Genomic DNA, 15,129 nt, shown 5'->3' on the forward strand with positions numbered 1-15,129 from the left:
TTGGAATTCACTCTTCAGTTGTCAAAATGCCGTCCAAGCAAGAAGAGCAGCGTATCAAAATATTGCTCGCGCATCGCGAAAATCCGAGCTACTCGCACGCAAAGTTGGCAAAATCGCTAAAAGTTGCCAAATCAACCGTTACAAATGTAATTAAAGTGTTTGGGGAACGTTTGTCGACAGCCAGGAAGTCTGGATCGGGGGGAAATCGAAAACCGGAAGCCGCTGAGACGACAAAGAGAGTTGCCGGTAGTTTCAAGCGAAACCCTAACCTCTCTCTCCGAGATGCCGCAAATAAGCTGGGTGTATCGTCTACAACCGTGCATCGAGCCAAAAAACGAGCCGGACTATCGACTTACAAGAAGGTAGTGACTCCAAATCGCGATGATAAACAAAATACGACGGCTAAAGCGCGATCCCGGAGGCTGTACACGACGATGCTGACGAAGTTTGACTGCGTGGTAATGGACGACGAAACCTACGTCAAAGCCGACTACAAGCAGCTTCCGGGACAGGAGTTTTATACGGCAAAAGGAAGGGGAAAGGTAGCAGATGTTTTCAAGCACATGAAACTGTCAAAGTTCGCAAAGAAATATCTGGTTTGGCAAGCCATCTGTACCTGTGGCTTGAAAAGCAGCATTTTCATAGCTTCCGGGACTGTCAACCAAGAAATTTACGTAAAAGAGTGTTTGAATAAACGTCTGCTGCCTTTCCTGAAGAAACACGGTTGTTCCGTACTGTTTTGGCCGGATTTGGCATCTTGCCATTACGGTAAAAAGGCCATGGAGTGGTACGCCGCCAACAACGTGCAGGTGGTTCCCAAGGACAAGAACCCTCCCAACACGCCAGAGCTCCGCCCAATTGAGAAATACTGGGCTATTGTCAAGCGGAACCTAAAGAAGACCAAAAAAACTGCTAAGGGCGAGCAGCAGTTCAAGGCAAACTGGCTTTCTGCGGCGAAGAAGGTGGACAAGGTGGCTGTACAAAATCTGATGGCAGGGGTCAAGCGTAAGGCCCGGCAATTCGGATTTGGAAAAGCGGAAGCCTAACTGAATATTTTTCCTGAATTTTATACTAATTGAACTTGAAAAAGAAATTTAATTTGATTTTTTAAATAAACGATTTCACCGATTTACACGCGTTTTCCCTTGACCAAATTTTGACCGTATCACCCTTTACGTGCCTTTCTCGCATATTCAATAGCTCCAGATCTTGATCAGTTAGAAAGTTGCTGTCTTCGGCAAAGTTGTTAAGGAGATAAAGATCTTTTGGCTGGTAAACAGTAGTTAAGAATTTTCTCATCACATGGCGTTAGCATACATGTACACTTCTCGCAAATGCTATATCTTGAGATCCTGATCAGATAGAAAATTACTGTCTACGACAAAGTTGTCCAGGAGATCAAGGTCTTTTGGCTGGTGGACAGTATTTCAGAATTTTCTCACTTCATGGTGCTAGTATACATGGGAAATTCTCGCATATAAAATATATCAAGTTGAACAGATAGAAAATTACTGTTGTCGGCAAAGTTTGTTCACAAAATTTTTGCTCGTGGACGGACAGTTGTTCAAAATTTTCTTACTACGTAACGCTAGTGAAATGTGAAATTCTCGCCTGTGATATATCTCGAGATCCTGACCAGATAGAATGTTACTGTCTTGAACAAAATTGTTCAGGAGGTTAAAGCCTATTTTTGGTGCACAATGTTTCAGAATTTTCTCTCTACGCGGCGCTAGTATACATGTGAAATTTTCACGTATAAAATCTCTCGAGATCTTGTCCAAATAGAAAGTTACTGTCTTCGGCAAACTTGTTCAGGAGGTCAAGGTATTTTGGCTGGTGAACAGTAGTTCAGAATTTTCTCACTGCATTGCACTAGTATACACGTGCAATCCTCATATATGCTACAGCTCGAGATCCCGATCAGCTAGAAAATTACTGTCTTAGGCAAAGTTGTTTAGGAGATCAAAGCTTTTTTGCTGGTGAACAGTAAATAGTTCAGAATCTTTTCAGTATGCGACGCTATTATACACGTGAAATTCTCATATAAAATATCTCGAGATTCTGACCAGATAGAAAGTTACTGTCCTGGGCAAAGTTTTTCAGGAAGCCAAGATCTTTTCGTTGGTGGAGTAGTTCAGAAAATTCTCACTACGTGGCGATAGTATATACGTGCAATTTTTCGCATATACAATAGCTCGAGATCCTGACCAAATAGAAAGTTACTGTCCTCTGCAAACTTGTTCAGGGGATCAAATATTTTTGGCTGGTGGACAGTAGTTCGCGGCGCTATAACGCACGTGAAATTCTCATATAAAAGATCTCGAGAGCCTGACCAGATAGAAAGTTACTGTCTTAGGCAAAGCTGTTCAGGAGATTATAGCCTTTTTGCTGGTTAACAGTAGTTCAGAATCTTCTCACTAGGTAGTGCTCGTATACATGTTAAGTTCTCGCATGTGATACATCAATAGATCCTAACCAGATAGAGAGCAAAAGTCTTTGGCAAAGTTGTTAAGGAAGTCAAGATCTTTTCGTTGGTGGACAGTTGTTCAGAATTTTCTCACTACTCAGTGCTAGTATACACATGCAATTCCCGCATATACAATAACTCGAGATCCTGAGCAGATAGAAAGTTACTGTTTTGGGCAAACTTGAACTATTGTGCACCAAGAAATAGGCTTTGATCTCATCAACAACTTTGTCGACGACAGTAACTTTCTATGTGGTCATGATCTCGAGATATATCACATGCAAGAATTTCACATGTATTCTAGCGCTACGTAGTGAGAAAATTCTGAACTACTCAAAAGTGAAAAGGCTATGATCTCTTGAACAACTTTGCCCAAGACAGTAACTTTCTATCTGGTCAGGATCTCGAGATTTTCCATGTTGTAACCAATTAAGTCCAATCTCACGTAGTACGGACACCGTTTACGCGGTGTCCATTTACATTTTCTCTATTATTCGAATTTTTTGGGGGTTAACTACGATAAAAGTTTAGCTTGTTTAGTTAAAAACAAGTTTTTTAAGGAATACCTGTTTTTTCATATCGATTGGTAGCTCGGCTGCAAAATGGCAATGGAAAACTCACACTGTTGTACAAAGTACAACGCGCGAGTACTCGTGTTACAAAAGTTGGCGCGAGTAACGGAGAGTTAAGAGGAATAACTTCATTTTGAGGACATTCAAAATTCTGTGAAGGTGTTTTTTTAATGCAGACATTTTGAAGACATTTCATGACTTGTTAAATTGTTTGAAGACATGCTGAAGTTGAAGTAGACTTCCGATGGATTCTTTTAATTTTAAGCTGGCATTTGGAGATTTTTGATAAATAAATGATGTTCTTGACTTCATGTTGTATGCTGAATATACCGAATACGAATAATGTAACCAAATTCGGATATGTTAAAAGAAAACTTGATCCACTTGAATATTCACAGCACTGAATTTTTCGATTAGCTGGAGTTCTTCAGTTTTGGGAGAGTATCTTCACAATAATATTTGATAAACCTGAAGCCTTAAGTCCACAGGACTTAATTGAAATATACGCTCAGCTGGAGATCTTTTAAATAATCCCTGATCGATCTGCTATCTTGAGATAGCAGATTGAATGTTTGATCAGTTTAAGATCTTCAGATTTCCTGATAAACCTGAATTCACTAATATCTGATCACCAGCAATCTTGAGAGACTATCTGGAGACGTCATTTAAATTTTACGAGCAGTTGATTATCTTAAGAATATTAATTAATCAACCTGAAGTCTAGAAAAATGTCCAGAGGGCTTTAAATTCCCGATCAGCTGTAGCTTTAAATATTCTCTTATAAAACTTCCGTCTTGGAAGGATGTCTGAAAGACGTCATTTGAATTTTTGAACAGTTGCAGATCTTCAGAACATTAATTGATACACTTGAAAAGTCTTGAATAATATCTCATCGAAAATCCGTGAATATCAACAAAGTTATTTCACATTTCACGACCCTTCCTCAACTTATACTAAGATTCCTGTGCTTTCAAGAAGTTTCTTGAACTTAAGTTCAGTTCCATAATCTCAAAGCCTGTATGAAGTTCATTGAATATGTGGAATGATCGACGAACTCCTGAAGTTCGCAGTACTTCAAAGATTTCTCCATAGCTTACAACTTTTAATTTTTCCATAGTTACAACTGAATTTCTACCCACCCAGCTTGCTGAACTTAGAACCCAGCTTGTTCTCTGAACTTATTAAGATTCATAATTGTTTTTTTTTTTAAACTGATACGAAATTTCTTGAGCTTCTACAGAATTTCCTGAACATCTACAAATTTCTTCTAGAAAGTTTGCCGAAATTTTTCGAAGTTTCCAGATCTTTTACAAAATTTCCTATATAAAACTTTTACAAAGTTCACTGCACTTTTATAAAGTTTCTTAATCTTTTAGCATTATAAAAGTGCTCTGTAATTAAGAAAAGGTCCTGGGACACTTTTTTGAAGTTTCCTGGAATAAAACAAGGGTCCCTAAACTTCAACAAAGTTCCCCAAGCAGAAGTTCCCACTTCTATGAAGTTTTCCCGAATTTTATCAAAGCGCTCTGAATTTACACGAAATTCTCTGAAGCTCTGTAAATATTGGTTTATTTGTATATTGATAAATTCAACGGACAGTTATTGTCTAAATGAATAAAACTTAAACTAAATAGTTACGGTCAACGGTACGGAAAAGGCCAAGTAGCCGATGACGAAACACGCCAGCTGATACATTGAAGTCGAACATATAAAAGAACTTATTGAATTGCCGACTGATTGCTCGAATTGGCTCGTGTTGTGTATAATTTCGGTGCCGTGGTTCCAAAAACAGAAAGTCACGTTGACGAAGAGACCTCTCAGGGGCATACATATATTTAGCTGAGCCACCAGTGTTGGACAGTCAATGTCACCCGTAAGCAGCTTTCCAGCGAGCATAGCTTGAGCGACCGTCCGTCTCACCTCTAATGGTTCGATTCCCAGGAGACGGCAACGCTCCTCGTACGGTGGCAAGTTTGTTGGGTCACGCCAGTTGAGGAAACGAAGAGCATATCTCACAAACTTGCGTTGAACGGATTCAATTCTAGTGATCCAGCTAGCATGGAAAAGGTACCAAACAACTAAACTTGACTCCAATAAGGATCGCACAGGCGAACAGTAGAGTGACCTGTGGCATAGCGGGTCACGGAACTCGTCGGCAATTTTGAAAATAAAGCCCAATTGTCGATTAGCTCTGGAGATGATGCCCTTGTAGTGGATTCTGAAAGTGAGTCTGCAGTCCAAGGTAGCGCCGAGATCCTTTATGTGCTCTACACGAGCAAGGCAGCGTCCGTAGAGAACATAGTCAAACATGATTGGTTCGGTTTTTCGGTGATAGGAAATAATGTTACATTACATGCTTAGACTCATCAAATTTATTGAGCACCAGTCAGCAAAAATTAACCTAACCAAAAACCTAACATATTCTGGAGATCCCAACAGTCCGAGAGACTTTTAATAATTTTGTAGATTTTCGTATCGTCTGCATAGAAAACGCGGCATCCTGATCAGAAATGCAACGTCGTTTAAAAAGATCGAAAATAGTAGCGGTCCTAGGTTACTGCCTTGCGGAACTTCCGCGTTGTTTGGGAAAACATCCGATTCCGACGCGCCAATCTTAACCCGTACATAGCGATTCACCAAGTAAGATATGAACCAATCCACAGTCGTTGACGAGACGCCAAGTATCTCCAGCTTGGCAAGCAAGATATTACCCAACAAACAATTTTAGCTGCAGATTAGCTTATACAGCCAAAATTTGCCTTATGCAGCTAATTTTTTCTTGTATAAGGTAAGCTGCAGCTAAAATTGTTTGTTGGGTATGGTCCACCGTGTTAAATGCAGCTTTTAGATCCATATACGCAGCATCGACTTGCCATCCTGAATCCATGCATCACAAACAGTTAGAAGTAAACTGCACCAGGTTCGTGGACACGGAGCGCTTCGGGTATAAGCCGTGTTGTTCTGTATCGATATAATTTTTGCAACAAGCGAACAGAGCATCATTTATGATAATCTCGAACAGTTTTGAGCAGACACACAGGGAGGTGATTCCACGGTAATTTGTGACATTCCGTTTATCTCCCTTTTTGTAGACTGGGAACAGATATGGAAGTTTCCAGCGGAAGGGAACTCACATTGCTGTGTCGAGAGATTGAATAGCCTCGCAAGTGGAAGGCAGAGATTGGCTACACAACCTTTTAGAACTGATGACGGAATGCCGTCAGGTCCGGCGGCGAACGAGAGCTCCAGTTTGCGTGTTGCGGCTATCACCATGTCTTATGAAATGTGCGGAATATCGAAACTAAACACATCACGTGGCATCCCAACAGTAGCATCCAGCACTTGTGCCGGCGAAGCGGAGAAATCGTGGAACACTTGCCTGAAATGACGAGCAAACAAGTCGCCTTTTTCTCTTTCGCTATTAGCCGAGTAAGTAATATCTCCGGATTTCGTTTAAATTTCCTGAATTGCTACGCTGTCCCCTGAACGTCGACAAAGTTGCTGAAACTTACGAAGTTCGATGAAATTATAGGAACGGTTCCTGACATCAAGGAAGCTCTCCGAGTTTCTACAAGATTCTCGAAATTTCTCTAAAGTTCTGACGTTGTCGATGAAGTTCAGCCAAATTCTCTGCACTTCTACGAAGTTCACGGAAGTTGTATAAAGTTCGCTGAGTTAACTGAACTTTTATTTGCTGCATAATATGAACGTAGTTCTCTAAACTTCCACGAAGTTGTTTAAAATTCTACGAAGTATCCTGAAGATCTTTAACAGTCCCTGAACTTTTACGAAGTTCCACGAACTACTATGAAGTTCTCTTATATCAAATAAATGGTACTTGACTTCTAATAAGTTCCCTGATGTGACGAGATGTTATGTTTGTCAGCCAAACTTCACAATAGTCCATGCAGATCATGATGATTGTGGTGGATGATTTCTGATGTATTTGTAAAAACTATTTTACCGTGCTTTATGATTACATAGATTACATACTAACGGACAGGGATTGATCGCTTTTTTTGAACTTTTTCAGGACTTTTTAATATAGAATGCTGACGTTAAATCCAATTGAATTTTCCGTTAACCCAGCTTAAAAAAAAGATACATTCAAAGTGTTTTTTATGTTACTTCATACGCGAAGTTAACGATTTTCAGAGTTGGTTGGAAATGCTAACATGAAGGTTTAGTGTGATGATTTATTAGCTAGAGAATGATCTTTAGAAGAGGGTAGGTGGATAGTTCCGTTAGAGTACGGCAGTATGAAAATTGAATAGAAGTTGAAAATGAGCGAAGGGCCATTAATGCGACAGTTTTTCAAGATAGACGCACATTTTTGCCTAACCCGTACGATGTACGCGGGGACTTGAAGTATGTCTCCAAGTCCACAGGCAAAAATGTGCGTCCCTCTTTTTGCTCATAAACTGACTGTGGCTGTGGAATAGTTCTAGCGACGTTTTCATCACTACCTAAAGCCCCACGTTGCGAGAGCATTTCCAGTCGATGGTGTGTTATAATGCAGTTCTTCTTTACCCAACTATTGTGTTCCCCCTCTCGTCATGACCAACGTGATCATCTCAGAGAGAAAGCAGTAGGGTGGTTGTTGCGTGCAGGGTGGTTGGAGACATACTTCAAGTCCCCGCGTACATCGTACGGGTTAGGCAAAAATGTGCGTCTATCTTGAAAAACTGTCGCATTAATGGCCCTTCGCTCATTTTCAACTTCTATTCAATTTTCATACTGCCGTACTCTAACGGAACTATCCACCTACCCTCTTCTAAAGATCATTCTCTAGCTAATAAATCATCACACTAAAGCTTCATGTTAGCATTTCCTACCAACTCTTAAAAAAGATAGTATAGTGCTATTAATCTCCTTATCACAAAATAAAAAATCGCCGCACCGTAGAGCCACACCCTGTGTTTTCACTGAAGGTGCACTTGAGAGCGCTCTCGAGTGCATCTGCAGTGAAAACACAGACGACTCTAAAAACTGCAAATACTGTGTCTTTTCAACAGTCGAGACTAGCTTCATAACGTACTTCCAACCGTCTTAACAATGCATTTCAATGGTTTTTCGATCAACTTTGAATGATGGACATCTCACGACGTTTAACCTGATTTTCGTCTATGTACCATCTAGCTCTCAAGGCACTGTACTGTTCAATTGTTCGCAGCATTATGGAATATATTGTTAGTGTATGGTCGTCATATCATGCACAGCAGATCATCAGAATGGAAAGGGTTCAACGTAGCTTTATACGTTATGCTCTTTGACAACTTCCGTTGAATGATCCAGTAAATATGTCTGACTATTGAAGCCGTTACAGACTTATAGACATGGAAACTCTAGCTCATAGACGCACTAAACTTCAGAGGTTATTTGTATTCGATCTTGTTAAGAGTAACCTGGATTGCCGTTCACTGCTGCAGAATATTAACTTTTGTGCACCTTCGCGACAGCTTCGTGAACGAGATTTATTTTTAGTTAGGCGGCATAGAACCACGTACGGATAAACCAAACCAAATTGATAATTGTGCTAGGGCGTTCACCAATGTTAGTGCTGTCTTTGATTTTAATTTGTCCAAGTTTGTAAGTTTGTAACTTTTTATAAATTTGAGATGAAGAAAAAATAAATAAATAAATACGCGATTACAAAATTTGATCAACATGTTCACGGTTTATTTCACTGCTAATCGTATTTTTCACGAGTACTTCGTGTACAACGACCCTATAGACAAAAAGTGAAGACTGTGTGCAATACTTTCGATAAATCAGAATAAATGGCAAACGAAGGGAAGAGATAAATTTCATAATTTGTAAAAGTTCCGGATTCAAGTCCTGCTACAGATATTCCAAGAAAGATTTAAAGGAGTAAAAGAGTCTCAAATTAAAAATCCTCGGATGCACGCAATTCCGGGATTTATAAATTTATTTCCCGGGATTCGGGATGTAAATTTTGGCATTTTCTTTTTCCCAAAAATTTAGATTTAAAGTTGTACAGTTGTTGAAGACCCTAATAAATATCAAAAAAAGAGTGAGAACCTGGGGGTTATGATCCGCCATAAATACTTGACCCACCCCTATGATCATTAGACTGATGCAAAATTTGAAATTGTTACTCCACAGTGCTCAAATGGTTCCAAATTGAAACACTATTTTCACTGGATTTTCTTACGAAAACACTTCGCTGAATGCATGCAAACGATTCTTTATGCTTTCAGCTGCAATTTGACTATATTTTTACCACTGAGAAAAAGCAATCTAGCAAGGTTTTCTTGAAATGAAACACACGCCCTGCAAATTGTAGCTGATTTCGAGTTGCCGATAATAGAACAGCAGATTTACATGCAGTTCAAATGGAACGGTTGCCGAAGAAAAACTGGTTGCCGACAATACTCGCTCTCACTAGAGAAGATTGGAGCTTTGTAAAAGCGTTTCAAAACAGTTTTTGACAATTCTTTCGACTGCAATTGTTAGAGCAGCTGGCAGCAAAAGATTGTAAACAAACCAATACTGCATATGTGTGCGTTCCATAGAGAAAAAGGCTATAGAAAGAAGGTCGCTGCTTAGGTTGCCGAGAATACGTAAATTCCCCTAGCTGCGCTTGTTGAAAATTTCCTCAGCTACAACTTTGTACAAGACCACTTTTCGGTCAAATGTAAGGAACACAAATTATTAAGGATTCAAGTCACTGATGTCTTATGATTATGCTCAATCAATTGTTCAGCAGGCAACATTGGTGTTTCTGGCGCGTAGAATAGAGGACAAAAATCATGGCTACTATGTCACACTGCAGAATACAGTGTTGCCTTCAATACAGTTGCTTAATCTTGCCATAAGATTATCAATCTCTTAAACAATTAATAACTATTTAGTTTGACGCTTGGCTGAAAAACGATTTTCTGCAAAGTTGTAGCTGATAAAAATTCCCATAAGAATAGCAATTGAATTTGTTAACAGTACAATATGTAAAAAGGCTAGAAGACAATAAACAAAAAGCTTGGTTTTCCTATAGTAATTTCTATATAAACTTCAAATGGTTTGTGCCAAGTCAGCTTCTTATCAAATGAAATTAAACTTTCGGAGGCAAATCAGGGCCCAATTTAGAACCGTTTGAGCACTGTGGAGCGAAAATTTCAAATTTTGCATCAGTCTAATGATCATAGTTCAAATATCTTTTAATCCAGCTTCGGCAACATTTATGTTAATAATTCTAATCAATGGAAACCATGCAATTTTTTCAGATGGCGTGGTGAGAATGTAGCTACTTCGGAGGTTGAAGGTGTCATTACCAATATCGTTGGATTGAAAGATTGTGCCGTCTATGGAGTCGATGTAGGTTTAATGACTTACATATTTTATTAAATTATTATGCAACCTGAAAAACATTCTTGCAGATCCCCGGAACGGAGGGCAAAGCGGGAATGGCCGCAATCGTCGACTCAGAGGGAAAACTGAAGTTGTCTCCAAGTCCACAGGCAAAAATGTGCGTCCCTCTTTTTGCTCATAAACTGACTGTGGCTGTGGAATAGTTCTAGCGACGTTTTCATCACTACCTAAAGCCCCACGTTGCGAGAGCATTTCCAGTCGATGGTGTGTTATAATGCAGTTCTTCTTTACCCAACTATTGTGTTCCCCCTCTCGTCATGACCAACGTGATCATCTCAGAGAGAAAGCAGTAGGGTGGTTGTTGCGTGCAGGGTGGTTGGAGACATACTTCAAGTCCCCGCGTACATCGTACGGGTTAGGCAAAAATGTGCGTCTATCTTGAAAAACTGTCGCATTAATGGCCCTTCGCTCATTTTCAACTTCTATTCAATTTTCATACTGCCGTACTCTACTGTGTCTTTTCAACAGTCGAGACTAGCTTCATAACGTACTTCCAACCGTCTTAACAATGCATTTCAATGGTTTTTCGATCAACTTTGAATGATGGACATCTCACGACGTTTAACCTGATTTTCGTCTATGTACCATCTAGCTCTCAAGGCACTGTACTGTTCAATTGTTCGCAGCATTATGGAATATATTGTTAGTGTATGGTCGTCATATCATGCACAGCAGATCATCAGAATGGAAAGGGTTCAACGTAGCTTTATACGTTATGCTCTTTGACAACTTCCGTTGAATGATCCAGTAAATATGTCTGACTATTGAAGCCGTTACAGACTTATAGACATGGAAACTCTAGCTCATAGACGCACTAAACTTCAGAGGTTATTTGTATTCGATCTTGTTAAGAGTAACCTGGATTGCCGTTCACTGCTGCAGAATATTAACTTTTGTGCACCTTCGCGACAGCTTCGTGAACGAGATTTATTTTTAGTTAGGCGGCATAGAACCACGTACGGATAAACCAAACCAAATTGATAATTGTGCTAGGGCGTTCACCAATGTTAGTGCTGTCTTTGATTTTAATTTGTCCAAGTTTGTAAGTTTGTAACTTTTTATAAATTTGAGATGAAGAAAAAATAAATAAATAAATACGCGATTACAAAATTTGATCAACATGTTCACGGTTTATTTCACTGCTAATCGTATTTTTCACGAGTACTTCGTGTACAACGACCCTATAGACAAAAAGTGAAGACTGTGTGCAATACTTTCGATAAATCAGAATAAATGGCAAACGAAGGGAAGAGATAAATTTCATAATTTGTAAAAGTTCCGGATTCAAGTCCTGCTACAGATATTCCAAGAAAGATTTAAAGGAGTAAAAGAGTCTCAAATTAAAAATCCTCGGATGCACGCAATTCCGGGATTTATAAATTTATTTCCCGGGATTCGGGATGTAAATTTTGGCATTTTCTTTTTCCCAAAAATTTAGATTTAAAGTTGTACAGTTGTTGAAGACCCTAATAAATATCAAAAAAAGAGTGAGAACCTGGGGGTTATGATCCGCCATAAATACTTGACCCACCCCTATGATCATTAGACTGATGCAAAATTTGAAATTGTTACTCCACAGTGCTCAAATGGTTCCAAATTGTGCCCTGATTAGCCTCCCAAAATTTGAACTAATTTAGTGAGAAACTGACTTGGCACAAACCATTTGAAGTTTATATGGGAATTACAATGGAGAAACCATAATTTCGGTTCATATTTATCTTCACCAGTTCACTCTATTAAAAAAATAATAGCTGCGCTTGTTGAAAATTTCCTCAGCTACAACTTTGTTGAAGACCACTTTTCGGTCAAATGTAAGGAACAAAAATTATTAAGGATTCAAGTCACTGATGTCTTATGATTATGCTCAATCAATTGTTCAGCAGGCAACATTTGTGTTTCTGGCGCGTAGAATGGAGGACAAAAATCATGGCTGCAGAATACAGTGTTGCCTTCAATACAGTTGCTTAATCTTGCCATAAGATTATCAATCTCTTAAACAATTAATAACTATTTAGTTTGACGCTTGGCTGAAAAACGATTTTCTGCAAAGTTGTAGCTGATAAAAATTCCCATAAGAATAGCAATTGAATTTGTTAACAGTACAATATGTAAAAAGGCTAGTAGACAATAAACAAAAAGTTTGGTTTTCCTATAGTAATTTCCATATAAACTTCAAATGGTTTGTGCCAAGTCAGCTTCTTATCAAATGAAAGTAAACTTTCGGAGGCAAATCAGGGCCCAATTTAGAACCGTTTGAGCACTGTGGAGCGAAAATTTCAAATTTTGCATCAGTCTAATGATCATATTTCAAATATCTTTTAATCCAGCTTCGGCAACATTTATGTTAATAATTCTAATCAATGGAAACCATGCAATTTTTTCAGATGGCGTGGTGAGAATGTAGCTACTTCGGAGGTTGAAGGTGTCATTACCAATATCGTTGGATTGAAAGATTGTGCCGTCTATGGAGTCGATGTAGGTTTAATGACTTACATATTTTATTAAATTATTATGCAACCTGAAAAACATTCTTGCAGATCCCCGGAACGGAGGGCAAAGCGGGAATGGCCGCAATCGTCGACTCAGAGGGAAAACTGGATCTGGAACAGCTTGGGGCCGGAATCCGCGGAAGTCTACCGCCGTACGCGCGTCCGCTGTTCATTCGGGTGCTCTCCGAGGTGCCCATGACGACCACATTCAAGCTGAAGAAACGAGACCTTCAACTGGAGGGATACGACATCAACAAGATCAAGGATCCCATCTACTTCCTGCAGGGAAATGGAAGCTACAGCCGGTTCAGTACCGAAGCGCATGCAACCGTGACCAGCGGCAAGGGCAAGTTCTAATGCCTGGCAGGAAGCTCGGAAACATAGTCAAAATTGAATAGCCAAAAGACAAAACGCAGTTTACCAACAAATTCCAATCGACTGAGTAGTAAGATTTATGATCAGTTTTTAATGTGTCGAATAGTTGTTAAGATGGACATTGTTTCTAGTGGAGTAGCTTATGTATGTTTTCGGTTTAAATCTCATTTCTTTTAAGAGACAATTGTTACACATTTGCCATACAAGTGAAGCTCCAAGATATTTGTAATTTTAATGACTCGTTGCATAAGTACAATTTAGAATAAATGATGAATCTGATTATTTGTGAAACTAACCTGTCTTTCAATCAAAGGATCACATCAAAGCAGCTATTAAAACCATCAGTCATGCAGTCACAGCAGCAGCCGCCCACGCGGATGGTGTCTCTTTTGGAACGTCGCACTGTTTGCATTTGCATTCACCAAATGCACAATTTAGTTCTTCTTTTTCTGTTTTGTACCAGTCGCTAATGTTTGTGCTAATTTATACACAGATGCAATTTGAAATATGGCCGCGTCTCTCTCCCACCTCTGCGACCGCATCGAACCAATCAGCTTCACATCTATTTTGATTTGATGCTATTATTCATTTTGGATAAATGCACAGCAGCAAAACAATTGGAAAAAAAGTGCGAGAATAAATTGCTCCTACTTCAATTTTGGCTTCATTTTAGAATCTACAGAGACAGACTCGCAATAAATGATTCCATTTTGGGACCAGTGGTGGGTACTGATGTGTGTGACGTTCTGTTATGCAAATTTTGCTCATTGTCGACAGTGCAAATAATGCAAATAGTCGTCGCATGATGATTGATTGATTTAATTTCATTATATAAATTGGCTGGGGTGTGATGTTTGTAGAAGTGAAAAATGAAAAAAAAAATAAAAACAATAGCGCTTTGAATTGATTTGTAGATGGAGTGTCTTGATACGATCGGATTAAAAAAAACTTATTATATGTTGGAATTTTTAAGAGAAATGTAGAGGTGGTTCTACGGTCATTCAAAATATAAATTTTGTTGCCCCGCTAATCGATTTAAAATCAGGTTCAGATCATTCTCCCAAAATTTGAGCTCATTTGGGTGCGATATTATAATGCAATGGCCCTTTGAAGATTTTACGGGAAATACTATGAGAAAAGTAAACTTGTTGTTTACCTCGTCTTAACCTTTCACTATAATGATATATGAACAAACTTGCTATCTGTACTTATAAGACATTTTCACAGTCTACAACTGATCTGCAAATTTTAATTGATCGTCAGGATAGTTAGCTATTTATTAATTATGAAGATGATATTCTTCTGACATGCTCCATCATATGCTCTGCAGGCAACATTGATGTGCTTTGCGTGAAGAATTGGCTGTTGCCCTGAAGGCAGTTGATTGATTTCTGATATGAACTTAATGCTTTCGAGATCAATTAATAACTAATTATCCTCAAAAAGTGGTCCTGAGTGTGGTGTTGGAGTACGACTCTGTGAAAGCGTGAGTTGAATCGTACCCGGGAGTACGGCCCTGGGATGTGCTGTCAGTGGATGTGGGGTTTGTTATTATGCAGAGAGCGTGCAAGCAGAGAAAAGTAAATAAAACGTTCTGATTTGTTTCTGGAAATCTAATTGTTTAATTATTGTTAAATCCGACTGCAATACCACATTTGGCGACGTAGGACAATCCATTTGACGAAGGAAATAAAGGTAAGATAATTTAAACGATAATTAGGAAAACTTTACGTAAAAAAAAGTCCCACTGAAAGATTGAGGTTATGTGAACCGTGATTCATTTATTTTTTTTATGATTCAAAGGAAAAACTATACTACGTGATAGTAGCAGCTGCCG

The 15,129-nt window shown here is 39.0% G+C and overlaps 2 protein-coding genes across 2 annotated transcripts in view; both read left to right on the forward strand.

Moving 5' to 3' along the window:
• Fatp3 (Fatty acid transport protein 3) overlaps positions 1-13,583 on the forward strand; it is a 76,416-nt gene extending 62,833 nt beyond the window's left edge. Inside the window, exons 10-11 of the mRNA XM_065217591.1 lie at positions 10,284-10,374; positions 12,966-13,583. Of these exons, the coding sequence (XP_065073663.1) occupies positions 10,284-10,374; positions 12,966-13,274 (400 nt within the window). The 3' untranslated portion in view covers positions 13,275-13,583. The remainder of the gene's footprint in view (positions 1-10,283; positions 10,375-12,965) is intronic.
• LOC135697773 (uncharacterized) overlaps positions 1-15,129 on the forward strand; it is a 125,497-nt gene that overhangs the window by 77,862 nt on the left and 32,506 nt on the right. The window lies entirely within an intron of this gene.

The sequence above is a fragment of the Ochlerotatus camptorhynchus genome, unplaced genomic scaffold (genome assembly GCF_037179485.1).
Source record: "Ochlerotatus camptorhynchus isolate MF236.1 unplaced genomic scaffold, CSIRO-AGI_Acam_v1.1 ptg000077l, whole genome shotgun sequence".
NCBI lineage: Eukaryota > Metazoa > Arthropoda > Insecta > Diptera > Culicidae > Ochlerotatus > Ochlerotatus camptorhynchus.